Source organism: Panthera uncia, chromosome X (genome assembly GCF_023721935.1).
Source record: "Panthera uncia isolate 11264 chromosome X, Puncia_PCG_1.0, whole genome shotgun sequence".
Lineage (NCBI taxonomy): Eukaryota > Metazoa > Chordata > Mammalia > Carnivora > Felidae > Panthera > Panthera uncia.
The window spans coordinates 40,932,266-40,960,100 of record NC_064817.1 but is presented as its reverse complement, the minus strand read 5'-3'; the positions used below and the strand labels follow the sequence as shown (position 1 = coordinate 40,960,100).

Sequence of the window (27,835 nt, the reverse complement as noted above, 5' to 3'; positions counted from 1 at the left end):
ATCATGTCTGTGTGATTCATCCAGGCTATTCCATGTTGTTGTAGATTTTTCATTCTTATCATACAATATTCCATTCTATGATATATAATTTATTTATACACTTGTTGGCACCCACCTTGTTGGTTTTTCTATTTGTAGTTTTTTATATGTTCTAGGTTTGAGCTTTTCATCAGTTATATGTGTTTGAATTATCTTCTCACAATTTGTTCCCAAGTTGTGATTTTCACTCTCTTTAGGGTGTTTTTTTTGGTTTGTGTTCTTGTTTTTATTTATTTGTTTATTTTAGAGAGAGAAACAGCACAAATGGGGGAGAGGAGCAGAGGGAGAGAGAGAATCCCAAGCAGACTCCACGCTCAGTGCAGAGTCCAATGCAGGGCTTGACCCCATGACCCTGGGCTCATGACCTAAGCTGAAATCAAGAGTCGAATGCTCAACTGACTGAGCCACCCAGGCACCCCAATGGTGTTTTTTTAATCAACAAACATTCTTAATTTTAACGTAATTGAATGTTTTATAACTGTCATTTATGCTTAGTGTTTTGTGTCTTGTTTAAGAAAAACTTTTAGGGGCTCCTGGGTGGCTCAGTCAGTTAAGCATCCGACTTCGACTCAAGTCATGATCTCATGGTTTGTGGGTTTGAGCCCTGCATGAGGTTCTGTGCTGACAGCTCAGAGCCTGGAGCCTGCTTCAGATTCTGTGTCTCCCTCGCTCTCTGCCCCTCTCCCACTCACACTCTGTCTCTGTCTCTCAAAAATGAATAAACGTTTAAAACTTATTTTAAAAAGAAAACCTTTTCTACCATGAGTATATGAAAGTATTTTTCTATATTAAAATCTTAAAGGTCTTTGGTTTTGCTTTTCACGTTTAGGTTTTGAATCTGCCCTAGAGTTATTTTTGTGTTGTGAGGTAAGTATCCAATTTCATTTTTTTTCAATTTGGATAATGGATTGTTCCATTTTTTGAAGTCCCAACTGTTTCCCACTGTCTCATAATACCTCTCTAGCCACCTACTCTGTGTCTATATATGAGTGGGTCTGTTTCTGAGACCACTGGTCTTTCATTGTCTATTTGTCTACCTTCGCAGCAATATCACACCATCTTAATTGCTATGTCTTACAATAAGTATGAGTGTTCTGGCTAGTTGGCACTTCCACATAAATTTAAGAATTAACTTGCTATGATATGCACACACACATCTATTGAAATCATGATCAGATTTACATTGAATCTATGAAACAGCTTGGAGGGAACCGACAGATTTATGACATGGATGCTTTAATTCGATGAACATGTGTATCTATTTATCTAATCTTTTAAAATGTCTTTCTTAAAAATAAAATCTTTAAAAGAAAGATCTTGCTCTCTTTTGATAATTTCTAAGTAGTTCATAAATGGTATCTTTATTAAAATTGTCTGTTTGTTGTTAGCATATAGAAGCAATTGATTTTTTTTAATTTTTTTTTAACGTTTTTTATTTATTTTTGAGACAGAGAGAGACAGAGCATGAACGGGGGAGGAGCAGAGAGAGAGGGAGACACAGAATCGGAAGCAGGCTCCAGGCTCCGAGCCATCAGCCCAGAGCCCGACGCGGGGCTCGAACTCACAGACCGCGAGATCGTGACCTGAGCTGAAGTCCGCCGCTTAACCGACTGAGCCACCCAGGCGCCCCAGAAGCAATTGATTTTTTAAAGTGTTTATATTTGAGAGAGAGAGAGAGAGAGTGGGGGGGGGAGGGGCAGAGAGAGAGGGAGACACAGAATGTGAAGCAGGCTCCAGGCTCTGAGCTGTCCGCACAGAGCCCGAAGCAGGTCTCAAACTCACGGATCACAAGATCATGACCTGAGCAGAAGTCGGACGCTTAACTGACTGAGCCACCCAGGTGCCCCTCAATTGATTTTTGAATATGGATTTTGTATCAGAAAATCAGAGTTTTTAAACTATTAATAATTAATTCTAATACTTTGTCCATGGATTTTTTTGGATTTTCTATATACACAATAGTATCATTTACAAATAATGACAATCTTGTTCTTCATTTCCAGGCTTTTTTTTTTTTTTTTTATTGTTGGGACAGAGAGAGACAGAGCATGAACGGGGGAGGGGCAGAGAGGGAGACACAGAATCGGAAACAGGCTCCAGGCTCCGAGCCATCAGCCCAGAGCCCGACGCGGGGCTCGAACTCACGGACCGCGAGATCGTGACCTGGCTGAAGTCGGACGCTTAACCGACTGCGCCACCCAGGCGCCCCCATTTCCAGTCTTTAAATATTTTTTATTTCTTTTCCTTGGCTTATTGTGCTTGCTAGGCCCTCCAGTACAATGGTGAGTAGAAATGGCGATAGCAGACATTCTTGCCACGTTCCAAATGTCAGAGCTCTTAAAATTTCATTTGAAGTATGTCATTTACTGTAATTCCTTGCAGATAGATACCTTTTAAGAAAATTTATTCAACTAATTTGCTAAGGTTTTTTTTAATTTTATTTTTTATTTTTAAAAATTTACATCCAAATTAGCATATAGTGCAACAATGATTTCAGGAGTAGATTCCTTAGTGCCCGTTACCCATTTAGCCCATACCCCTCCCACAACCCCTCCCGTAACCCTCAGTTTGTTCTCCATATTTATGAGTCTCTTCTGTTTTGTCCCCCTCCCTGTTTTCATATTATTTTTGTTTCCCTTCTCTTATGTTCATCTGTTTTGTCTCTTAAAGTCTTCATATGAGTGAAGTCATATGATTTTTTGTCTTTCTCTGACTAATTTCACTTAGCCTAATACCCTCCAGTTCCATCCACATAGTTACAAATGGCAAGATTTCATTCTTTTTAATTGCCGAGTAATACTCCAGTGTGTGTGTGTGTGTGTGTGTGTGTGTGTGTACCACATCTTCTTTATCCATTCATCCATCAAGGGACATTTGGGCTGTTTCCATACTTTGGCTATTGTTGATAGTGCTGCTATAAACATGGGGTGCATGTGTCCCTTCGAAACAGCACACCTGTATCCCATGGATAAATGCCTAATAGTGCAATTGCTGGGTCGTAGGGTAGTTCTATTTTTAGTTTTTTGAGGAACCTCCATACTGTTTTCCAGAGTGGCTGCACCAGCTTGCATTGCCACCAACAATGCAAAAGAGATACTTTTTCTCCACATTCTCGCCAACATCTGTTGTTGCCTGAGTTGTTAATGTTAGCCATTCTGACAGGTGTAAGGTGGTATCTCATTGTGGTTTTGATTTGTATTTCCCTGATGATGAGTGATGTTGAGCCTTTTTTCATGTGTCGGTTGGCCATCTGGATGTCTTCTTTGGAGACGTGTCTATTCATGTCTTTTGCCCATTTCTTCCCTGGATTCTTTGTTTTTTTGGGTGTTGAGGTTGATAAGTTCTTTGTAGATTTTGGATACTAACCCTTTATCTGATATGTCATTTGCAAATATCTTCTCCCATTCTGTCGGTTGCCTTTTAGTTTTGCTGATTGTTTCCTTTGCTGTGCAGAAGCTTTTTATTTTGATGAGGTCCCAATAGTTCATTTTTGCTTTTGTTTCCCTTGCCTCCAGAGACGAGTTGAGTAAGAAGTTGCTGCGGGCAAGATCAAAGAGGTTTTTGCCTGTTTTCTCCTCGAGGATTTTGTTGGCTTCCTGTCTTACATTGAGGTCTTTCATCCATTTTGAGTTTATTTTTGTGTATGGTGTAAGAAAGTGGTCCAAGTTCATTCTTCTGCATGTCGCTGTCCAGTTTTCTCAGCACCACTTGTTGAAGAGACTGTCTTTATTTCATTGGATATTCTGTCCTGCTTTGTCAAAGATTAGTTGGCCATACGTGTGTGGGTCCATTTCTGGGTTCTCTATTCTGTTCCATTGATCTGAGTGTCTGTTCTTGTGCCAGTACCATACTGTCTTGATTATTACAGCTTTGTAGTACAGCTTAAAGTGTGGGATTGTGATGCCTCCTGCTTTGGTTTTCTTTTTCAAGATCACTTTGGCTATTCGGGGTTCCATACAAATTTTAGGATTATTTGTTCTAGCTCTGTGAAGAATGCTGGTGTTACTTTGATAGGGATTGCATTGAATATGTAGATTGCTTTGGGTAGTATCGACATTTTAACAATATTTGTTCTTCCTATCCAGGAGCATGGAATCTTTTTCCATTTTTTTGTGTCGTCTTCAATTTTTTTCATAAGCTTTCTATAGTTTTCAGTGTATAGATTTTTCACCTCTTTGGTTAGATTTTATGGTTTTTGGTGCAACTGTAAATAGGATTGATTCCTTGATTTCTCTTTCTGTTGCTTCATTGTTGGTGTATAGGAGTGCAACCGATTTCTGTGCGTTGATTTTATATCCTGCAACTTTGCTGAATTCATGAATCAGTTCTAGCAGTTTTTTGGTGGAATCTTTTGGGTTTTCCATATAGAGTATCATGTCATTTGCAAAGAGTGAAAGTTTGACCTCCTCCTGGCTGATTGGGATGCCTTTTATTCCTTTGTGTTGTCTGATTGCAGAGGCTAAGATATCCAATACTATCTTGAATAACAGTGGCGAGAGTGGACATCCCTGTCTCATTCCTGACCTTAGGGGGAAAACTCTCAGTTTTTCCCCATTGAGGGTGATGTTAGCATTGGGTCGTTCATATATGGCTTTTATGATCTCGAGGTATGCTCCTTCTATCCCTACTTTCTTGAGGGTTTTTATCAAGAAACGATGCTGTATTTTGTCAAATGCTTTCTCTGCATCTATTGAGAGGATCATATGGTTCTTGTCCTTTCTTTTACTGATGTGATGAATCACGTTAATTGTTTTGCAGATATTGAACCAGCCCTGCATCCCAGGTATAAACCCCACTTGGTTGTGGTGAATAATTTTTTTAATGTATTGTTGGAGCCGGTTGGCTAATATCTTGTTGCGGATTTTTGCATCCATGTTCATCAGGGAAATTGGTCTATAGTTTTCCTTTTAAGTGGTGTCTCTGTCTGGTTTTGGGATCAAGGTAATGCTGGCTTCATAGAAAGAGTTTAGAATTTTTCCTTCCGTTTCTATTTTTTGGAACAGCTTCAAGAGAATACGTGTTAACTCTTCCTTAAATGTTTGGTAGAATTCCTCTGGAAAGCCATCTGGCCCTGGACTCTTGTTTTTTGGCAGATTTTGATTACTAATTCGATTTCCTTACTGGTTATGGATCTGTTCAAATTTTCTATTTCTTCCTGTTTCAGTTTTGGTAGTGTGTATGTTTCCAGGAATTTGTACATTTCTTCCAGATTGTATCCATTTTATTGGCATATAATTGCTCATAATATTCTCTTATTATTGTTTTTATTTCTGTTCTTTTGGTTGTGATCTCCTCTTTCATTCTTGATTTTGCTTATTTGGGTCCTTTCCTGTTTCTTTTTGATCAAAGTGGCTAGTGGTTTATCAATTTTGTTAATTCTTTCAAAGAACCAGCTTCTGGTTTCATTTATCTGTTCTACTGTATTTTTGGTTTAAATAGCATTAATTTGTGCTCTGATCTTTTTTATTTCCTGTATTCTGCTGGTTTTGGGTTTTATTTGCTGTTCTTTTTCCAGCTCCTTAAGGCGTAAGGTTAGGTTGTGTATCTGAAATCTTTCTTCCTTCTTTAGGAAGGCCTGGATTGCTATATACTTTCCTCTTATGACCGCCTTTGCTGTATCCCAGAGGTTTTGGGTTGTGGTGTTATCATTTTCATTGACTTCCATATACTTTTTAATTTCCTCTTTAACTGCTTGGTTAGCCTATTCATTCTTTAGTAGGATGTTCTTCAGTCTCCAAGTATTTGTTACCTTTCCAAGTTTTTTCTTGTGGTTGATTTTGAGTTTCATAGTGTTGTGGTCTGAAAATATACACGGTATGATCTCGATCTTTTTGTACTTACTTAGGGCTGATTTGTGTCCCAGTATATGGCCTATTCTGGAGAACGTTCCATGTGCACTGGAGAAGAATGTATATTCTGCTGCTTTCGGATGAAATGTTCTGAATATATCTGTTAAGTCCATCTGGTCCAGTGTGTCATTCAAAGCCATTGTTTCCTTGTTGATTTTTTGATTACATGATCTGTCCATTGCTGTGAGTGGTTTGTTGAAGTCTCCTACTATTATGGTATTACTATCAATGAGTTTCTTTATGTTTGTGATGATTTATATATTTGGGTGTTTCCATATTTGGCGCATAAATGTTTACAATTGTTAGGTCTTCTTGGTCTATAGACCCCTTGATTATGATATAATGCCCTTCTGCATCTCTTGATACAGTCTTTATTTTAAAGTCTAAATTATCTGATATAAGTATGGCTACTCCAGCTTTCTTTTGTTGACCATTAGCATGATAGATGGTTCTCCATCCCCTTATTTTCAATCTGAAGGTGTCTTTAGGTCTAAAGTGGGTCTCTTGTAAACAGCATATAGATGAATCTTGTTTTCTTATCCATTCTAATTTGCTAAGGTTTTTACAATCACGAATAGATGTCAAAGTTTATCTAACCCTTTCTCTACATCTATTGAGATTATTGTGTTTTTTCTCCTTTAATATGTTAATGAAAGAACTTATGCTGATTGAGTTCAAATGCTAAACCACATTGCAGTTTTAGAATAAATCCAACTTGACTATACTATACTTTTTAAATATATTGGACATAAGCAGTGCTATAGACTAAATGACTGTTTCCCCTCACAAGTCATATGTTGAAACTTAATTCCCAATGTGATGTTATTAGGAGGTGGGGGGGGGGGGTTGGGAGGTGATTAGATCATGAAAGGTGAAGCCCTCAGGAATGGGATGAGTGCCCTTATAAAAGAGACTGCAGAGGGCAACCTTGCCCCTTCACTATGTGAGGACACCACTAGAAGACAGCCATCTACGAACCAGGAAGTTGGTCCTCATCAGACACCAAATCTGCAGGTGCTTTGATCTTCAACTTCCCAGCCTCCCAAACTGTAATAAATGTTGTTTTCTAGCCACCTAGTCTACACTATGTTGTTACAGTGGCCTAAACAGACTAAGACAGGCAGTTATTTAAGGTATTTGTATATTTTCTTGAGATCTGTAATATTCTTTCACTCATCAAGTTTTGGTATCAAGGTTGTATCAGTCCCATAAAAAGTATCAGAAATGCTCCCTCTTTCTGCCCTCTGAAATTGCTTTTGCAAAATCAGAATTATTTGTTCCTTGAGTATTTCACCAGGGAAGCCATCTGGACCCAGAGTTTCCATGTGAGAAGATTTTGGGCTATAGGTTCTATTACCTTTAACGGTCATAGGACTGCTCAACTTTTCCTTTTTCGAGACAATTTTGGCAAGTCACAGGTCTGTAGTAATTTGAGTGATTTGTCCATTTAATCTAATTTTTCAATCCAGTTGGCATAAAGTTGCCTTTTTTGACATTGAGCAAATTATCACATCAATGGAAGATGATGGACACATGTCTGGAATTTGGTATTTGACCAAGTCAGAATATCCTCATTGAAAGGCAGGTGAAATAAGTGGGTGTTGAATTTGTTTTCAGTAGCTATTTTCCACTTCCAGACCTCTGAAATGCTATTCTTTCTGACTGGACTTCCCTCTCTTCCCCTTCACTACCTGATGTATTCCTTCTCATATTTTAACTCAGTTAAGACACCATACCCTCCAAAAAGGTTTCCAGAGTCCCCACAGTGGGCTGAGCATCTGTCCTGGGACCCCCATCACTGCAAATGCACCAACCACACTGCACTAAAATCCTTTCTCTGTATCTGTCTCCCCCACTAGACTGTGAGATTCTTCCTCTGCGTCCCCAGAGCAAAGGCGGTCAGTCAATGTCAGTGGAACGGAACTGAGCTTTTGACCACTGAATGGCCAGTTAAGCTCTCTAGCCATGTCTCTGTATTTCCCCACATAGATTTATCTGTTCCTTCATTTATTTCATTCAGTAGGTATGTACTGAGTACCTCCTATGTGCCAAGCACTATTCTAGAAGAGTGGCCGATGAGGAAAGAGGAAAACTAGGCAAATGTGCTGTCCTGGAAACCAAGTAAAGAAGGCTTTCAAGGTTGAGGGGATGACCAACTGTGTTAAATGCTGCCAATAGGTCAAGTAAGATGAAGTCTGGGATGTGGCCATTGATATACCAATGTGAATATCACCAGTGACTTCAGCACTTCTGCTGATGTGGTCAGACAAGCAATCTGATTGGAGCTGTTTCAGAAAAGCACCAGGGCCCTGGAAGAGAACTGAAGAAAGCTGGTATAAAATTTTGCTATGAGGGGAGGTAAATAAATATATGGTTTTATTTTGCTATGTAGAGATTTTTATTTGCATGCAGTAAATATATCTATCTTTTCTGTCAAAGCTTCTGAGTTTCCTGTTTCAAGTTAGAAATGCAATGTCTGTGGACAGCAACTCCAGTATGAATTCTTCACAGTACATTTCTGAGACCTTCCCAATCTTGGGGGGTGGAGTGGGGAGAGGGGTCTCCCTCCTGGTGTCAAAGGCTGTTTTTTCTCCCGGTAACCTCAAAACTGTGGCTGATTCAAAACTGGTATCCCCACATCTATGGTGGACCACAGCTACGTGTTTGACACCAAACCCTCATGTGGCAACCACTCTTCCTCCCTCCCTGGCAGAATATGGAAAAGACCAAAGGACCTGCCTCCCCCACAAGACCACTGGACCACACGGAGTAGGCCCATGAGGTGAGGTGACACAGATCCTCAAGGATACACTGAAGCAGCAGCAACAGGCATGACCATGTCTCATGCCCCCCTCCCCACCTTCATCCTCCCACAGAACACGACCACCCCACACGCTCAGGCCCAAACAGGAGAACACGGCACAGAAAGACACATCATTTCTCATAGAGCTCTATTGTGGCATATAATAATAGGTACTCTATATAAATTAAATTAAAAATAAAGCTCCAGCAGGTTGCACAGGTTGGCTGTTAATAAATATATCTCTGGGTAATTGTGCCCCAAGACCAGCTCACGACCACTCTCCCTCATCCAGAGAATTATACAAAAATAAATACAGGCTTGGGGGGTGGGGGGAAGGGAGGACATGCCCAGTTCCTTTCTGAAAGTTATCTCACACCATCCACCTTGCCCTGTTCCCCTCCACTAGTGTCACCACAGGGAGCCCTGTGCCAACAAGACCTCAGGGACAGGAAGGTCTCTCTTCAGTAGGGCATCCTCAGAAGCAAAAGACCCCTCACTATATAGGCCACATGTACCATCTGAAGCCCCTGGGGGTGGTGCAGGGACTGCCTCTCCCCAGATCCCAGAGAGGGGAATGCCTGCTACTGCTGCTCCCCACAAGCAGCTCCTACGAGAACCAGGCCAGAGAGAGGCACAGTGCAAGCACCAGCAGGGACATACCACTGTTCAGAGCCACAGGGACAACTACCAACCCAGCCAGGACCCCCAGAGTCTGGGTCAAGGGCCCCCAGAGCTGGGGAGGCAATACACACACACATTCTGCAGGAGTTGCTAAGGTGGGTGACCTCTTTAGGGGCTCAAGGCTTGGGCCTGAACCCTTTTCATCCTGGGAGCTCACATGGGGCCTGGCCAAACTGGAAGGGCAGACTTCAGCCCCCGAGGGACTAAGGTTGGTGAGACCTTGCCTCCATAGGGCTGGGGCAGCTGGTTCCTTGCCAGATATAGGAACGAGGCTGCCTGCCCACTCAGTGGTAAACTCCTTGCGGCCTTCTTTCCCACCCAGGGACCTAGTCACCCCAGCTGTCACCTTATTCATGTGCAAAGAATCAGTGTCCTTGCCCAACCCCTTTTCTGGAGCCCCAGCGAACTGACCCTCTGTACCCAGAACCACGGTGCTGTCACATCCCGAGCCCTCTGCCCACGGGAGCCACACATCTCCCATAGTGGCTACCACAGAATGGGCCCCAGAGAGGATTTCCGGAGGTGATTCCTTGGGGGTATCCCCTTCTGGACTGGAGGGTATAATGGAAAGCCCCTCTTCACCCTCCCCCTCCTCATCAGGATCCTCAGTGTCCTTGATAAGCTCCACACCACGCCCCAGCCGGGCATAGTGCAGTGTGATCTCCTCAGCCAGGGCACTGTTCAGAGCCCGCTCAGGGCCAGGCCACTTCAAGATCAGGTCGCGGTCCGTGAGTATGCCCAGGGGATGGCTGGGGGACACCCCCCCATCTGTGGGGCCCTCCCCACCACCTCCTATCCCACCTGCAGCCACAGCAGCCCGCAGGCGGCTCAGGTGAGACAGGTAGAGCTGCTCCAGCTCTTGGTCAATGGTGTCCTCGCCAAGCAGCTCCTCCAACCCACTCACGACCTCCAGACCCCCAGGGGGTTCATCCATAATGGCCCCCACGACAGAGTCCTTTCGGCCCCCTCCATTCTCTCTCGATACTTCCCACGTGGCCTCCACCTGTTGCTGGCTGGGTTCCAGGAGAGGCCCGGCTGCCCCCTCACTTGCATCGGGCCCTGAGGCCTGGTCCCTGGGGAAGCCACCCAGGCCAGAGTGAGAGGAAGAGGGGAGAATCCTGATGACTGGTGCCTGGGGGACCTCTGTGAAAGCCAAGGGCGGATTGCTTCTAGGAACGTCACCTTCCTCTGGGGGTTTGCCAGTCACTGTAACTTCAGGAACCTAGAGCCATTGGGAGGGGGCAGGGCAGGAGGGGAGAGAAAGGGAAAGGAAAGAAGTAGAGGAGGGGTTGGGACAAGCAGAGACAGTGAGAGCTGGTGACAGCCCACACCCAGCCCCACAGGTGTTTCCAAATAAACACTCCTTAAGGAGCCCTCTATAATTCTCCAAACTCGAAAGACTATGTCATCTGTATTAAAATAACACAATCAGATGTAGGAAAAGGGGGCTTCTTGCAGATCATAAAGCTAAGGAATTCCGTGAGCACCAATGTTTGGTGAATGGCTGTCAGTAAATATTGTTGGTTGGTGTCCAAAACATATCTAGAATATCCATATGTGTTCATGTGTTTTCTCTTTTAAAGCAAATTTATTTTGGGGCACCTGGGTGGCTCAGTCGGTTAAGCGTCCGACTTTGGCTCAGGTCATGATCTTGCGGTTCGTGGGTTTGAGCCCCACGTCGGGCTCTGTGCTGACAGCTCAGAGCCTGGAGCCCGCTTCGGATTCTATGTCTCCCTCTCTCTTTGCCCCTCCCCCACTCATGCTCTGCCCCCCCCCGCCCCTCCCCTGCTTGTGCTCTCTGTCTCTCAAAACTGAATAAATGTTAAAAAAATAATTAAAACAAATTTATTTTGACAAGGCCTAGCAACAATGACCAATCTAGCAGCAACAAAAACATCTAGCACCCAGATCTTGATTTCTAAATACCATTCTCCACTAAAAGGAACCAGAGCTTTTTTAAATAAATGGCTGCTTTCAGGTGTGAGGCAGGGAAAGCCCAAGATGAGTCTAGGCCATACTGTCATTCCACCGTGTAAGGAAGTATTCAAAGAAGGATGGGGAGTGGGTTCACAAGGAATCTGGAACCAATGTAAGTAAGTTCACACTGACCAGAGATAGTTCAATTCAAGCATCAAAACAAATAAATGCAATGGATTGAAACTTATTAAATATGTTTAAAATTCATGAGTTAATAATACCCCAAAACCAAAAATCCTTTAATTGGTCACCCTTGGAGAAGTTCATTACTTCTGAAAACTGGTAAACAAAAGGGAAAAAATTAAGTATTTATACAGCTTTTTCAGCATAAACTATATACCCTCAAGGTAGCCAAATGGCTGATACAAGAAAGTTTTTTTTTAGAGAGGAATTCCAGTTAATAAATGAAATGGGAATAAGAGAATTCAATAGAGCCCCATTCTAGTTAAATTAGTTTAATAATAATAGATTATATTTAATAAATCAATTGAACAAAATTGATAGTTAAATAAATTAATTCAATTTAATAGAGCATACCAATTAAATGGAATTAATATATTAATAGAATAAGAAAGGTGTTTCCACATGAATACAATCAGCCAAAACCAGACTGTGGGAAACTCTAAAGGACAAACAAGGTTTCTTCAACAAACAAATTGCCAGAAAAAGTGGGGGAGATTTAAAAATCTAAAAAGACTCATCAACTAAATGCAATGTGTTGACCTGGTTTGGGTCTCACAATGCCTATGAGATAAGGAAATTTGAACACTGATCAAATATTTCATGATACTAAAGATTGACTGTTAACTTCCTGAGGCATGATGTTGCATCAAGTGTATGTGGTTTTTTTATGAGTGCTTAATTTTCTGAGATACAAACTGAAGTCTTTATGGATAAGATAATGCCTGGATTTTTTTTCCAAAATAATTCCATAGGAAATGGGGGAGAGGGAGTAAGGAAAAAGTAGGAATGGACAAGTGCTGAAATTTGTTGAACCTGGGTGATGAATGTATGTGTGTTCATTATACTAGTCTCTTTACTTCTCTGTATGTTTGAAAATCTTTGTACTAAAAAGTTAAAACACACATACACATACACAGTAACATACATCTCCAGAATCTCTCTCTATATATCCCTGCCAGCACCGCACCGCTTGCCTGGATCACTGCAGTAGCCTCCCCCTCACCGTCCCCCTGCTCCTGCCCTCACCCTTACAGCCTATTTCCCTCACAGCAGCCAGAGGGAGCCTGTTAAATCCTGTTAGATCATGGCCCTCCTCTGCTCACGACCTTTCTGTGGCTCTTCCATCACTCAGAGTAAAATCAGAGCTCTCTCCATGGCCCATGACACCCTACACAATCTGTCCCCCACCCCCTGTCTGACCTCACCCCCTGCTGCTCCCCCCTCCTGGCCACTGCTCCTTGCTGTTCCTCACACACATTCGTCATGGCCCTGCCAGGGGACTTCGCACCTGCCCGGGATGTTCTTCCCCTAGTTATCTGCATGGCTCACTTTCACCCTCTCCAGATCTTTGCTCAAATCTCACCACTAAGGACTCCCCTGGCCACTGGATCTAAACTCACAAAACTTCCCTCCACCCATGTGTGTGTGGCTGTGTCTCACCCGTGCACATACCATACACACACACACACACACACACACACACACACACTCCCCACCCATCCCTTAATTTTTTTTTCCTTAGCACTCATCATCATCTAAAATACCCCACATTTTGGGGCACCTGGGTGGCTCAGTGGGTTGAGCATCTGACTCTTGATTTTGGTTCAGGTCATGATCCCAGGGTCATGGGATTGGCCCCCACATCGGGCTCTGTGCTGAGCATGGAGCCTGCTTAAGATTCTCTCTTTCTCTCTCTCTCTCTCTCTCTCTCTCTCTCTCTCTCTCTCTCTGTCTCCCTCTGCCCCTCTCCTCCATTCTTGCTCTCTAAAAGAATTTTTAACCTTCTAAAAAATAAAATAAAATAAAATGCCATATATTTTAACTATTATTTTGTTTTGTCATGTCTCACTCCACTAAAATGCTAGTAAGCCCCATGAAGACAGCGTTTTTGGTCACTACCATATTCCCAGCATCCATAACTGCTTGGCACAGAGCAAGCAGTCAATAAATATTTGCTAAATTAACAAATGACATTTCTATAAGTTCAAGTGAATAACTGCACCCTACTCCTCCGCCATCAGGTTCTGATTTGCAAGGGGGGACTCCCTCCGACCTAGGATAGACCTAGAGCAAGTCAGTCCCCACCACCCAGTCTCCCATTGGGCTGTCCATCCACAGGCTGCCAGAGCCTACTTACCTGAAGTGTCATCTGAGGCCATGGACGGAGAGGGGTGGGGGCCACCAGGGGACCCAGTGACTCCTGGACATTAGGGCGTTCTGTTGGAGATAAGAGAAGGGCAGCATTGGGGTGAGGCAGGTGTCCGAGCAGGCCCGGTTTAGTTAAGTAAATCTGGTCTTTTGGCCACTTGGCAGTTTTGCCTCTGAAGCTTTCTGTGCTAGTCTAAGGCAGAGAGCACCTCTTAATTTGTAAGAAAGAAAACAGGGAGAAAGAAAGAAATGGTAGGGGCGCCTGAGTGGCTCAGTCCCTTGAGCGTCCGATTTTGGCTCAGGTCACGATTTCATGGTCCATGGGTTCGAGCCCCACGGCAGACTCTGTGCTGACAGCTCGGAGCCTGGAGCCTGCTTCGGATTCTGTGTCTCCCTCTCTCTCTGGCCCTCCCCCGCTCATACTCTCTCTCTCTCTCAAAAAGTAAACATTTAAAAATGTTTCAAAAAGAAAGAAATGGCTAAAACCCCCACAGCCTGCCAATTGCTTACCCACAGCAGGGGGGTTATCATCGGTGTTCTTCATCCTCAGCTCTTCCTCATTAGGCCTGTGGGACAAAAGGGAGAATGCATGGATCTGATGTCCCCAGAGGCCAGTCCTGCCACCCACTGGCACCTTCTGAGCCTCTGTGGTGGCCCACCCTCACGTGACAGTGGCTGTTTTCCCTTCTGCCACCTCTTTTTATCCCCTGATTAGAAAAGCCCTACGTGCTCACTCTAGAAGTTTTATGAAACACAGGAAAGCAGAAAGAATCAAGGAAAGAGTCACACATCAGCCAAAGGCAACTGCGATTACCATTTTGGAAAATTTCATTGCAGAGTCAACGAAATCCCTTAGATTCTGCAGACATAATTTCACAGCTGGCTTTGTCCATTTAGCAGTAATAAGCATCACTAATACACTTTTGCAAACGTTTGCAATGGCTGTTTACCATCATATAGGCTCACCATAATGTATGTACCCATTCCCATCCTACTGAGCTACTAACTTGTTTCCTTCGTTTTGCTTTCACAAAGCAGGCTACAGCAGACATTGTTGGGCATAGCTTTATGAACATGTTGGATCGTTTCTGTAGGGTATATTCCCAGTTGTAAAGGAACCCACTTTTTCCAAGAAAGGGCAGGTGAAGACTGTAGGACTCGGAAAGCAGCAGAGGGGAGAAAGGAAGCAACTGGAGAACAGGATGGAGGCCAGCAGAAAAAGGAAGTAACCCAGGCTCACAAAGGCCCGGGTCCCTCCACCAACCCTCCACCCATCACCATGTCAGCCTCACAGGCCACTTAACCTCTCAGAGCCTTAACCTCCTCACCTTAAAACAGAGCACAGGAGAGCCAGGATGTGCACACCAGGCACAGGGCAGTCAAGAGAAATGAAGACATCAAGCCAGACACCAGGGCCTGGCACAGAGCAGGGGTGGATCAACTATAGATATCTACTAGTGTTGGTCCTCCTCCACCAGGCAAGTCAGGCCCGAGGTCTAAGTGGCATAAGCTAAGTGTATTTCAGCCAGCCTCTGCCAGGGGGGTGGGGGTGGGTTACAGGGATCACAGAGAAATCACTGTTCTCATTCTCAGAAATGAGTATCAAATGTTTATACATTAAGGCAAATGAGAGGGAAGCATTAACAAAAACATGTGCAGGGACGGAGAGGAGCTGAGGCAATGGCTCCGACCTTTTTCTTCTAAAAGGTAATATGATGATGTTGACATTTCTGCAGATGGTTGCAACTTTTTGAAAACAATCAGTGACCTCACAAAAACCAAGTACCACTAACTGACCTGAATATAATACTTACTATGATGTGAGGCACTGTTCTGTGTGCTTCACATACGTTAATTTAATCCTCACAGCAATCCTGAGGTAGGTACTTTTAATCCTCTGAAGTAGGCAGTATTATCTTCACCTCACAGATGATGAAGCAGAAAGCCAAGTAAACGGCTCAAGGTCATGCCGCGAGGATTGAAACCTAAGCCTTCCAGCTCCTATGTCTAAATCTGTGCTCTTGATCAACCAACTGCTACTTCCTGGACGAGGGAAACTGGGGTCTTACCTCAACCCCATCTCTGATCCTTTCCAGAAGTAGATGGGGGTAGCAATAATAGACAAGATCTCTCCCTCTTCTTTCATTCAGGCTTTTCTTTGAACCTGTTTTTTGCCCATATATTCATTCCCAGTTTCCCTGCCATCTTGGGACATGTGGCTAGGAGACCACCAGACACAGAAGTGGCTGAAAGATGCCTCAGGGAGGAAATCTGAACCAGGTACATGGATCTAGAGTCTGGAAGCTCCAGAAGGAACCATCTGTCTTTCTCCATGGACTATGGCTCATGCATCCCACCAAAAGCATTTGAATCTGAATATTACAAGGCCCTGGAGCGAGTGACTCTGGAAGCCCAGCCACTAACGCCTGAGCATCACAGATAAAAAAAAGGGGGGATTTGGAACAAACCAGCTTGGTCCTACACCAGTCCCCCCAGTAAGTTTAAAATCCATGTCTTTGGACTTGTGGCCTAACACAATTTCTACTGACTTGCTGGCATCGTCCTCCATTAGATAAAATGTCATCTTCCTAGGATCTTCTAAAGCAAGCCTCTTCAAGAAGACCCACAGACACACAGAGGGGCAGCTCTCCCTCCCAGGGGCAGGACCAGGCAAGCTGTCCCCTGTCATGTGGCCCAGTGCTGACATGCACAGCAACCAGGCTTCTAAATACCACTCCGGGGTCCTAGATGTATGTGAGAGAGAAAAGCAGGAGGAAAAGAAAGAGCTCCACAGTTCAGTTGAAGGGAGAAGAGAGAGAAGAAAAACAAATACAAAACAAATCCCTCAGCCCCCAGAGCATCTCTTCCGCAGCTGAGGAGCGTGAGAAGAGGGGGAACATCCAAAAATCAGGTCAAGCAATTCAGCCGATCCCAAGATGCACAAAGTCAGCAGAAGTACATAGGTCACTCTCCCTACCTCTGAAGTCAGAGACATGAAAGCAGAAGGCACAAGCTTTTATTGTTCATCTCCTCCAACGTGGGCCCTTTTCATTGATACACCAAGTCATTTGAAAACCGTCACATCTATCCTTCAAAGCAACACCCTTCCCTTTTTACAAATGCGGAAACTGAGGCTCAAGGAACCATGTCTCTACACCCACTAACTACACACCACGCTGATAACAATCCAAAGAGGGCTCCATTTTGAAGACAGTGTTTGAAACTGTGGGCTGAAACAAAAAAAAAAAAAAAAAGAAACTAAGTATCTTTGAACTGTCTTTCACAGTAAACATTCAGGGGCAGCTATGACTTTAATCAAAAGGAGGATAGTAAGAGAAATGGAGTACAAGTGTGTACTGACTCATTGATCAGTAACAGAGAAGAGGGCTTCTCAGAAAAATGGGGAGGGAGGAGATTAAGAACAAAACTGTACCTCCAGGGTGCTTGCTAATTTTCGAGAAGGAAACCTGCTCTTTTGGCACTAGCCCCACAAATGCCACGTGGTATCTGCTCAAGGGCAGTGGGCAGTAGCGGGCCGGGGAAAGGCCTGGGAACCCCTTGGGATGCATCCTTTGGGTGTTCTCGAGAACTAGTCAATACAGCACAGCCTAGAAGGAGCCACGCCGGGCCTGCGTGCCAGCCTCCTGGGGGTGAAAATTCCTCCTGCAGTCAGGAAACTCGGTGACCACTCACCTCAGATGGCACCCGGGGAGACCAGAAGGTGAGATTTCAGAAAGAGGTGCCATTGGCCCCAGCCTGGGCCAGCAGAGACACAACCAAAAAAAAAGTGCATTGCCAGAGGCAGAGAGCAAGAGAGGACTGACAACCCCCAAAGGAGAGGAGCAAAGCAGACTTTCAATGAGCAGTCACATCTCTGCCAGCACCGCCCCGAGTCCTCCGTGAGCACCCCAACGCTGTTTTCAAAGAACTTGGCCAGCCCAAAGTGGGTCATGAGCTGACACCCAGAGGGAAAGTCAGCAGACCCCAGCTCCCATGCAGTCAACTAGAAGAGAACGCTGACTCTCCAGGGGTCGGGTGGCTTCAGAAACCTGCCCTCCAATACTTGGAATTCCGGTTCCAAGCCATCTGCTTTCTGAAAAGAACAGGGTTTGAAGCGGCTGTGAAAGCCACCATATTATGTGGGGCACCGCTCTGCCTTCCCCAGCCACACTGTGTGCTGGTGTCAACCCTGGGACTTAACAGCCCATCCAGCAGGGTGGAGGGAGAGCTGTTTATCTGTGCTATGAGCTTCTTTTACAGCAATGACTTTATTCATTTGGCCGTGACCCACAATAAGAAATACATTTTACATTGTAACCCAGCAACACCCATACATGTGTGAATATACATACTTACACAGAACTGAAAAACAGTTGTTCTTTGAATGAAACACTTACCTTCACTACATGTTGTGATGCACACTGATTATTTCCTATGCTAGTTCTTTTTCTTTAATATTTGTTGGAACCCAGGAAATGGATTTCCCATCTCAGTAAGGAGTCAGGACATGTAATTTTGAATAGCCTCAGCTCTGCCACCTACCAGCTGTGTGACCTGGAGCAAGTTATATAACCTCTCTATGCCTCAGTTTCCTCATCTGCGAAGAAGGTATAATGGTAATACCTACCTCAGAGGGCTGCTGGGTGGATTAAGAAAATAGTGGGAAATTGCTTATGAAGTGCTAACAAACAGTAATCCCCTCCAAATTTCCACCAAGGGAAACTGAGGCTCTGAAAAGGAAAGCAACTTGCCCAGCAATGCCCGGCTGGTAAGACGCACCACCCGGCCTGGTACAGCAGTTAAGAACTGGAGAACTAGAGCGGGACCACCCTAGCTCAGATCCCGGCTCCTCCACTTCTATAGTGTGTGGCCTCAGTCCACTTCCTTAACCATGATGGCCTACCAATTTCCTGTGGAGTCAAAGATGATCACTTTCTCACTAAACCCTCACTTTCCAAACAACTAAGATGGCCCTTGGCCTGTCCTGTTTCAACTGTAATTGTTCTAGTTTCCCCTAAGACTACAAACTCAGATAGCAAGTTGGGTCCCCATCCATTCAGCAACGGGGGACCTAAAAATCATTTGAGGTCTCACTGCACATCAGCCCAGTGACAGACCCTGGAGACACAATGGTGAGCACACTCAACTAGGAAGCTTACAATTTCATGTAGAGGAAGACATTTAAAAAAATAACTCACACTCATTCTTTCAACAAACATTTATTGAGCACCTTTAAGTGCCAGGCACTGTGGCAGGCCCTGTAGGAATACAGTGGTGAACAAAAGCAGACCATGTCCCTACCCCTCACGGAGCTTACAGTCTAAGAGGGCAGAGAGGGTCGTCCAGTAATCCCCTAATGAAGGTCTAACTACAAACTGAGGTCAGTACCTTCAGGAAAGGAAGAATGCCCTAGAACAAAGGGCCCTGGCCTAGACTCCAGGGTCAGGATGGGCTTAGGATGCGTAGAAGGAAGATAAGCAAGGGATGGGTAGGGGAGAGGCCACTCAGGAACACCATTGGGGAGGTGATGGATTCAGTCTCAAACAAGGGAGGCACCTTTGGGACATCAGCCAAGTGGAGACATGGAGTTTGGCTATGTGAGGCTGAAGGAAAGAGCAAGGAGAAGGGCCAGAAAGTTAAGAGGAAAAGCAGCAGAGCGTGGTCCCAAGGCAAAGGAAGACAGTGTTTTAAGTAGGAGTGCTCAACCACTTCAAAAAGAAAGCCAAAAACCACCTATGGAATCTGGTAGATGTGGGGGGCTGAAGCAAATGGAGGAGAGAGTAGGCAACTCTTTAGAGGAGGGTCAGCAATGAAGGGGAGGGAGGTGATTAGGTGCTGGCCGGGAGTAGCAGGGTCAGGGGTAGGGTCAAAGGACAAGTTTTTAAGACAGTAGACACACTGGCATGTACAAAGGCTGAAATAGAGGATCAGTGAGGAGGGTGGTGAAAAGCTGCCAGGAAAGGGTCAGGTTCTGGAGCAAGTGGCAGAAAACAGAAGCCAGGGCACAAGTTGGGGAACTGGCCTGAGGGGAGGAAAATGGTACCCTCCTCCCCTGTAACACAAGGGAGGGAACTTAGTTTGCAGGCTTTGGGGGCTGCAAGTTGTGGGGAGTTCCATTCTTATGACCTCATTCTGTTTCTTGAAGCAGGAAGTAAATTCTGAAGGTAAAGAACATTTGAGTCACATCAAGGTGGAGACAAGAGTGGATCAGAAAAATATAATAGGACTTCCAGGCAGGGTAGGAAATGATCCTAAATTGGTGGCAACATACAGCTGTTCTGCCATGTGACTGACATTCTCCAGCTGGACTTGCCTATTTGGCTGTCTGTGCTATAACAACTTTGGGGCCTGAAGATGTTGGAATGGACAGGCTTCCCAGAGGAAGTACTCTTAGAACTGAAGGATCAAAATGAGGAGACTACAAGGAGCACAGGACCAACATTCCTGGTGATGGAAACGGCAAGGGCAAAGGCCCTGAGGCAGGAAGGGGTAAGGTACCTTGTTAAGAGCGCAGTGACAGGACCTCAGAAGGCAGAGGACAGTGTGAGACTAGTAGCGGTGTGGGCCAGACTGCGGGACAGGGCAGGGGGTTCTTGAAGGTCATGCTAAAGCTTTCTTGGTCTTTATTTTTAAGAGGAATAGGACACCCGTAAGGGTGCTAAGCCAAGGCACACCAGGAGGACTCCTCCTGACCCAGCCCTAGGACTCTGGACTCTGGGAGCCTCAGTTTGCTCATCCAGGAAAGAGGGGTAAAAACAGTCTCTCTCCCAAGGAATGTTTTGAAAGGATTAGATGAGGACTGTGCATGCAAACCCTCGGCAAAATGCCCAACACAGAGCAGCGGCTCCACCAAGACTCATACAAGCCCTCAGTACCTGCCTCTCCCACCCAGTTCTACCATTAAACCCTTTGACATCTTAGCGTCAGTCTGCAGCTTTTTCCCCGATTGAACCTAGCACTGTGCCCAGCACATAGTAGGCCCTCAACAAATGCTTGTTGATGGATCATCTCCGAGCCGAAGGGTTATCAAAAGCCTGGTCCAGCGATCCAAAGAATGTGGCCATTTCGGTTTCTGAGCTGTATCCCAGTGGCTACCCAAGACTTGCCCTGTGCCTGGTGCACACCACACAGTGGGCCTGTAGCCAACACTTCTGAACTAGGAGCTCTCTACTGTGGGGCGCCTGCAGGTTAAGCCTATCCCCTGAGATCGGCTACAAGCTACCATTTCCCAAGAGGGCTGGGTCGCAGGGGGCAGCTGTTCTTCAACAGCGCTCCAAGTCACCAGAAGCACACGGCTTTTAAAATGATAATAAGTTGAAATGTACTCGCCAAGGAAGCCACCGACCTACAAAGAAAATCTTACCGCTGATCTTGCAATGAGCAGCAACCTCCCCTTTGCAAGAGCTGAGATCAAAAGATAAAGAAGCTATCCAAAAGCCATCTGCCCACTTAAAATAATATCACAAGTCATGTTAGGAACCACAGACCTGGGGCCAGATACCAAAACAATTGTCTGAACGGGCTGCTTCAATTTCTCCTTAAAACCACCCATGTATTTTAAAAGAAAAACACCCTCCCCACCCACCTTGGCCCTGTGAGCTTTTGATTTCTCTGTTCTCTTCCTCTTACACTCCAAGATGACCAAACTGTTACCCAAACTGCTGCATCTTACAGACAGGGCTCCCATGACAGCCACCTGGGAAGACAACTTAGGAAATGACAGAAATGAAGATGATTCTGGGGCACTGGAACCACTCGAAACCTTGATCTGGGTGATCTCTACACAAGAACATGCATACGTAAAAATCCACTGAACCCTACACTTAAGAGCAGTATGCCTTGTATAGGTATGCCTCAAAAAATCAAAGAGAGAGAGAGACAGAGAGAGAAAGAGAGACAGAGACAGAGGCAGGGACAGAGAGAACAGTTAAAAGGAAAGCATGACCTGCTGGGAACACTGGGAGTGAAATGCAGAATTTTCCCTCAACCTGGTCAGACCTTCCAGAGTAGAAAAAAAAAATGCCCCCAGCATGTCCTCCCTGGTCCTGTCACTCACTAGCTGAGTGGACTTGAGCAAGCTGGCTCACCTCCCTGAGCTACCTCAGTCTCCTTTCTTAAACGTGCATAATCATAGCACCTATACCACACAGCATGCACAGCAGGGCTCAGGAGGGAACAGACTTGAAGCTCTCAGCGCAGAGATCAGTAAATGCTGGCCACTGTTATCTTTCACAGCTACCACCGCACTTCAGTACCTTGCCCATGTTCACTGCATCCAATCCAACCAAAGTGACTGTCATTCCCCTTTAGCAGATGAGAAAACTGAGGCTTACAGATGAAGAAACTGAGGCAAGGCCACACAGCAGGTGACAGGCAGAGCAGCATTTGGGAGGGGTATCCAAAGAACTGTACGTGTGATTCCCTAAATACAAATATAAACACTACCTAACACTTCCTGGCACGACTATGAGCCACGTTCAGTTCCGAGGGCTTTTACTCATCTCCTGTGAAGTAGGGGTTATAATTATCTGTTTTCCAGATGAGGGTATTGAGGCACAGTGCAGTCAAATGAGTTAGCCAAGCTCACAATGCCAACAGATGGCAGGGCTGCAATTTGAACCGAAGCACTCTGATGTCAGAATCCACCCTCTTAACACTGTAAGGAAAGGCATGCTGCCTGCCCCCTTTAAACTAAGTCTCAGGTTACTATGGAGCTCACAGGTCAGTAAGTGGGTGCTTGCCTGCTTGCTCACATACCCAGACACATCTGCCCACCAGCCCCAAGCTAGACCTTTCTGAACCACTCACTCACAGCCTAAGGCCTTGCCAGGACCACAAACATCTTGCTGCAACCAGAGGCTTCTGATCAAGCATATACAAGGTCCCAAACGCATTTTCCCATCCCCATTTCCAGTCCTCCCAGAAGCAGGGAAATGTATGCACTTCCCACAGGTGCACAGAAACTACTTACCCCAGGCTAGACTCAGGTGACCCCCTCCAAAGAATCAGGCCTAGCTGCTACCCTCAAAGAACTCTTAGTTTGATTGAGAAAACCTAGTCTCCTATCAGGGCCTCCTGGGATTAACTGGTTCCTTCTCCCAGGCTCTGAATGGCCACAGGCAAAAACGAAGGAGGAGAGCTTCAAGTCCAGGCCCACCTGGTTCTGCCTCTGCCAGAGCCACTGCCTCCCTGGGAGAGCATGGACTCAGCCCCTCAATCCTGCAGGAGGCCTTACACTAGATTAGAACTTAACAGTAAAGAGATGCACAGGCTTCAAGGTCAGTGGTGGTGGAACTGGAAAAGCCAGGCGCCATCACTTCCTCAACCAGTTTCTCCCTCTGGGTCCCTGGTTTGCTGCTCTGTCAAATGGGGATCAGATTCCCTGTCCCCACTGGCAAGGCCCTTGGTGCACACTACCATGTCACTGAAGTTCTGTCCACTCCCACACACTGCTCATCATTCATGCCAAGCTCACTCTCACTCAGGACCTTTGTACTCACTGTTCCCTCTGCCTGGGAACACCCTTGCTCCCATATGTGTGCATAACCACTCCTCTTTTATCATTCAGGACTCAGTTGAAATGGCAACTCCTTGGAAAAGTTCTCCCAGTTCCCTTTTCTACAAACTTTCTCCCCTCCACTCCATATCTGTGCATGACTCTTCTTATGATCATCAAAGACTCACCTCCTTAAAGGCCTTCCCTGAACACTCTAAAGCAGCTATTCCCTCCAAACTATCCCCTTTTTTCGCTTTCCTCTCAGCAACTAATCTTATCCCTATGTATCTTATCTGCTGGCCTGTTTTTCTTCAAACCGTCTCCAATAGGAGCCTGTATGATCCTTGAGGGCAGGGAAGAGGTCTGTCTTGTTCAGGGCTTTACAGTGGAATTCAATAAATGAATGAATGAAACCCCAGTAATTAAAACAGAGCCTAGCATATGTTTGGCCTCTATTACTCTTTGACTAGCTGACTGAATGCGCCCTCCTCCCTGTCCTGGAGAGCAGGCCTGCAGGGTTCCTGGGTCGGGATGCTCGTCCTCCATCCCAGACACAGCCTTGTGTTGGCGGAGGTGGCGCTGGCAGACATTACCTGCGCCTCACCGGCTTCATGCAGCTCTTCAGCTGCCTGGCCTCAGCCTCCACGGGACCCTGGCACTCGGGCTGTGGCTCCAGCTGCTGCAGCTGCTGCTGCTGGGGCAGCCCTTCAGCATCAGTGGGTGTGGGAGCGGGTGCGATCCGGAGCAGGACTGTGTAGTTGCGGCCGTGGTTGTTGGCCCAGAAAGTGCCCTCGGGGGTCTCATAGCGCACCACGAAGTCCAGGCGCGCCCCATCGCCCGCGCCCTCAGCAAAGGGCAGCTGGAAGGCAAAGCGGTCAGTGCGGCCGCCATCGTCGGGCGAGGAGGCGGACGCCTGGCCAGGGCCCAAGCCCAGGCCCAGGCCGGGATCCAGGATGGGATCTCCTGCTCCTGGTCCTCCCGCTCCTGCCCCCGGTGGGCTGCGCGGGACGTAGCGCGCTGGATGGTCGCAGAAGGAAGCCCAGCCGTCGTGTGAGGCCCGCACGTGCACCGCCTTCTCGAAGGAGCGGTTCAGCACACGTACCAACCCGCGCAGCACCGGCGGGCGTCCCCCAGGCACCCACACCCCGGCACCCCCGGGGACCGCTCCAGGAGGCGGCAGCAGCGCCTCCAGCTCCACCATGACGCGCCCCAAGCGCTCCAGACGGCCCGGCGCAGGCGGCAGCGAAAATGTGGGCACCAGGTAAAACCCCCCGCCAGCGGGGACGGGGCACAGCGGCGAGGGCTCAGGGCAAGCTTCCTCTTCCTCCTCCCCTTCATCCCCATCCTCGCCATCGTCGTCCTCGTCAGCCCCGCCGCCGTCGCCATCTTGCCCGGCCGCCGCCGCCATCTTGCCCGCCCCGGGCCCGCCCCACGGCCGGTAGCGGCGCAGCTGCGCCAGCGGCAGCCCCAGGGCCTCGTCGGCGAACAGCACTCTCCGCGGGGCCACCGCTGCCTCAACTGAGGTGCGGGGCTCGCCCGCAGCCGGCGAGGGGGGCGCGGGATGCCGCAGCGGGGGCTCCACAGGGGCCGGGCGCGCCATATCGGCGGCGGCGGCGGCACCGACGGCACGGGTGGCGGGACCGGCGGGGGCAGGGCCTGGAGGGGCGGGCAGCCAATGGGAAGGCCAGCGCGGGGGGGTTACGGCTCACGGGGGGCGTAGGCGGCGAGATGGAGACAGGTATAGCAGAGAGCCAATGGGGAGCCGCGCCCGGATGACGTAGCGGTGACTCAAGTGCAGGAGAAGCACGCAGCCAATGAGAATGCCCGAGAGTGGGCGGTGCAGGAGGCGGGATGGTCGGGGAATCAATGGAGGGGGAAGCTAAATAGGTGTGGTGCGAGGCCCGGGATGAAAAGAGCAAAAGTAGGAGAGGTAGTGGAGGAGCGGGAGCGGCATGTGGGCGACGGGGAAAATGGAATGATTACAGGCGATGGGGGCAATGGGGAGCGAATGGAGAGGCCCGAAAAGTAGGAAATCCCTTAGTTGCGTAGGCGATGGGACGCGAAGACAGAAACTGCAAATAGCCAATGGGGAGCCATGCGCCTGTTGCGTAAAGGAGATGACGATAAGATAATAGCTACAGCGAGCCAATGGGGAGTCTTGTGAGCTTGCACTATACCTTCAGGAGGCGATGCCAGGGCTGAACTAGCTAATGCAAAGGCTAGAAAGAGACCAAGGGGCGGTGTTAGAGCGGCCTCGGAGGCGGGACTGGAGAGGCAGGCCCAATAGAAGTGGACCATGGAGGCGGGAGCCAGGAAGATATTGATGGCGGATAGCCAATGAGAGAGCCAGACTGAAGGCAGTTAAGCCCTCAAAGGGCGGTGCTAGCATGAAATAAACCAATGCCAAGGCTAGAAAGCGTAGCGGGACCGCAGGACTCGGAGGCGGGACGAGAAAGAGCAGAGCCAACCGGGATGTTGTAGGTTGTGTGAAGGAGGGGATGAACAGCCAATAATAAGGAGGCCAGAGGAGGGGACGGTGCGTAGACAGTCTGGGCTGTAGGGTGCTTGGGCCACAGATCCGTAGAATGCACGCAGCCATTAGGGAGAGTGTTCGTCTTGTGGTTGGATTTACCTTCTCCTTAGCCCTTCGTGACTTCTCATTGCCCCAGGGCTATGAATGCCCTAGACTGCTCCCTAGTGTGAGGTTTAAGAAAGCAAAACGGACTCGGCTGTCACAGTTACTGGGTCTTCCCTGCCCAGCATGGAACCTTTGTTTGAGCAGTGCCACTAGCCAAGAATGTCCTTGATTGTCACCCTCAGCATTCTCCAGGACTTGGCACCATTGTTGAATGAATGGCCAAATGAGAAGTTGACCTTTTCTGGAAAATGAGCTTTTTCTAACTTGAGCTCAGCAAAACACTGAGCCTGACTGCATGCCACCAGGAGTTGGTTGCTGGACATGTTGGCAGACATCAACTAATGTAATCACAAACCAAAGTCCCATCTTTCTTGTCTCGCACTCCACACCCCAAAGTGGCCTCACTTCCCTCTTTCTGTCCCCCATCTCTGCTCTGCTGTTCCCTCTTCCACAAGCACTGCTCCTTCTGCTTCCTCATCCTTTCTCTCTCCCTTTAAGGTCCTGCCTTAAACTGAAATGTAGCTTTTGCCCACTGAGCCATTCATACTTTCCCCCTCCATCCTGGGAGGGTTTTCTGAACACCTACTGTATGCAAGGTTCTGACTTACAGCATCCCTAGGAAGGAGAAGGTTACCCCCCTAATCACCTCCCTTTCTCAAGTCTCAGTGTCCAGGGTGAGGTCATGGATCAGGAAGGAATATGTTCAGTTGCAAGTAACAGGAAAACAATCACAAAAGAATAGGGGCTTACACAAGATAGAATTTTTTTTCCTGACTTCTTGTTAGGGTATTATCTGTGTCCTAGACTGGCCCCAGGACTCTTGCCCTTCAACAAATTCTGTCAGCCCTCCATTCAAAATATTTCCCAGATCCACCCTCTCCACTGCCAGCACCATCATCAGTCACTGGACTATTACAGTAGTCTCCTCGTCTCTGGTGCCTCTGCTTCCACCTTCACTCCTACAGTCTGTTCTACACTCAGCAGTCAGAGATCCTGTTAAATCCTAAAGCAGTTCATGTCTCTCCTGTACTCACAACCCTCCTGTGGCTTCCTCCTTACTCAGAGTAAAAGCCAAAGTCCTTACCACGAGCTACAAGGTCCTGCATGGTCTAACCCCGAAGTCCCCTCTCTGACCTCACCTCCAAACCATCTTCCTCTTGCTCACACCACTCTAACCACACTGACCACCTTCCTAGACGTCGAGAAAATCACACACTCCCACCTCAGGGCCTTTGAGCTGGCTGTTTCCTCTGGAGTCACTTAGATGTCTACATGGCTCCATCCCTCACCTCCTTCAAGTCTTTGTCAAAGGCCTCCCCTTCTCTGGGGACTTTCATGGATGTGCCTGTGTAATCCTGTGTACTCTCCCCCAGAAGCCTTCCACACAAGGGGCACCTGGGTGGCTCAGTCAGTTGAGCGTCTGACTCTTGATTTAGGCTCAGGTCACGATCCCAGGGTCATGGGATTGAGCTCCACATTGGGCTCTGTGCTGAGTGTGCCTGCTTAAGATCCTCTCTCTCTCTCCCTCTGCCCCTCTCCCCTGCTCACTTACTCACTCTCTCTGAAAAAAAAATTTGTTTAAGTCTTCCACACAAGAGGATGTAGTCCAGTACAAAGAGGAGGTGGTGACTTCTGCCTGCCCCTCTCTGCCCTCACTCTGCAAGGGTCCTGGCTCTCTGCAGCAGTAGCATCACCCCACCGACACACCGGGCCCCACTCAAGTGGCCTCCTGGTACTCTAGGCCACCATCCTCATTCAGCTATCTCCCTACTTCTCTGGCCACTCATCTCATGGAGTGAGTGACAATAAGGGAGAGATGGCCTAGGGAGGGTATAAGAAGGATGCAGCTCACACCTCTAACCCTGTAAAAGAAAACCAGCCTCCTCTCTCAAGAGGGGACAGGTTCTGGGGCAAGGAATGAGGCCTTGACCTCTAGAACTGGTCTAGTTTATAGTTAGTTACACAGGGAGTACAAAGAATGTTGAGACCCAAGTCCATGAGGAGCAAGGGGTCATTAGCTT

The 27,835-nt window shown here is 47.1% G+C and overlaps 1 protein-coding gene across 1 annotated transcript; it reads right to left on the bottom strand.

The window, feature by feature from the left end:
- Window positions 1-7,133: 7,133 nt before the first annotated feature.
- PPP1R3F (protein phosphatase 1 regulatory subunit 3F) lies at window positions 7,134-24,840 on the bottom strand. Its single transcript, XM_049643843.1, has 4 exons — window positions 23,770-24,840; window positions 14,191-14,246; window positions 13,670-13,749; window positions 7,134-10,594 (listed from the first exon to the last, which is right to left on the bottom strand). The coding sequence occupies exons 1-4, from the start codon at window positions 24,774-24,776 to the stop codon at window positions 9,299-9,301; spliced, it is 2,439 nt and encodes an 812-aa protein (XP_049499800.1). The 5' UTR covers window positions 24,777-24,840; the 3' UTR covers window positions 7,134-9,298.
- Window positions 24,841-27,835: the final 2,995 nt, after the last annotated feature.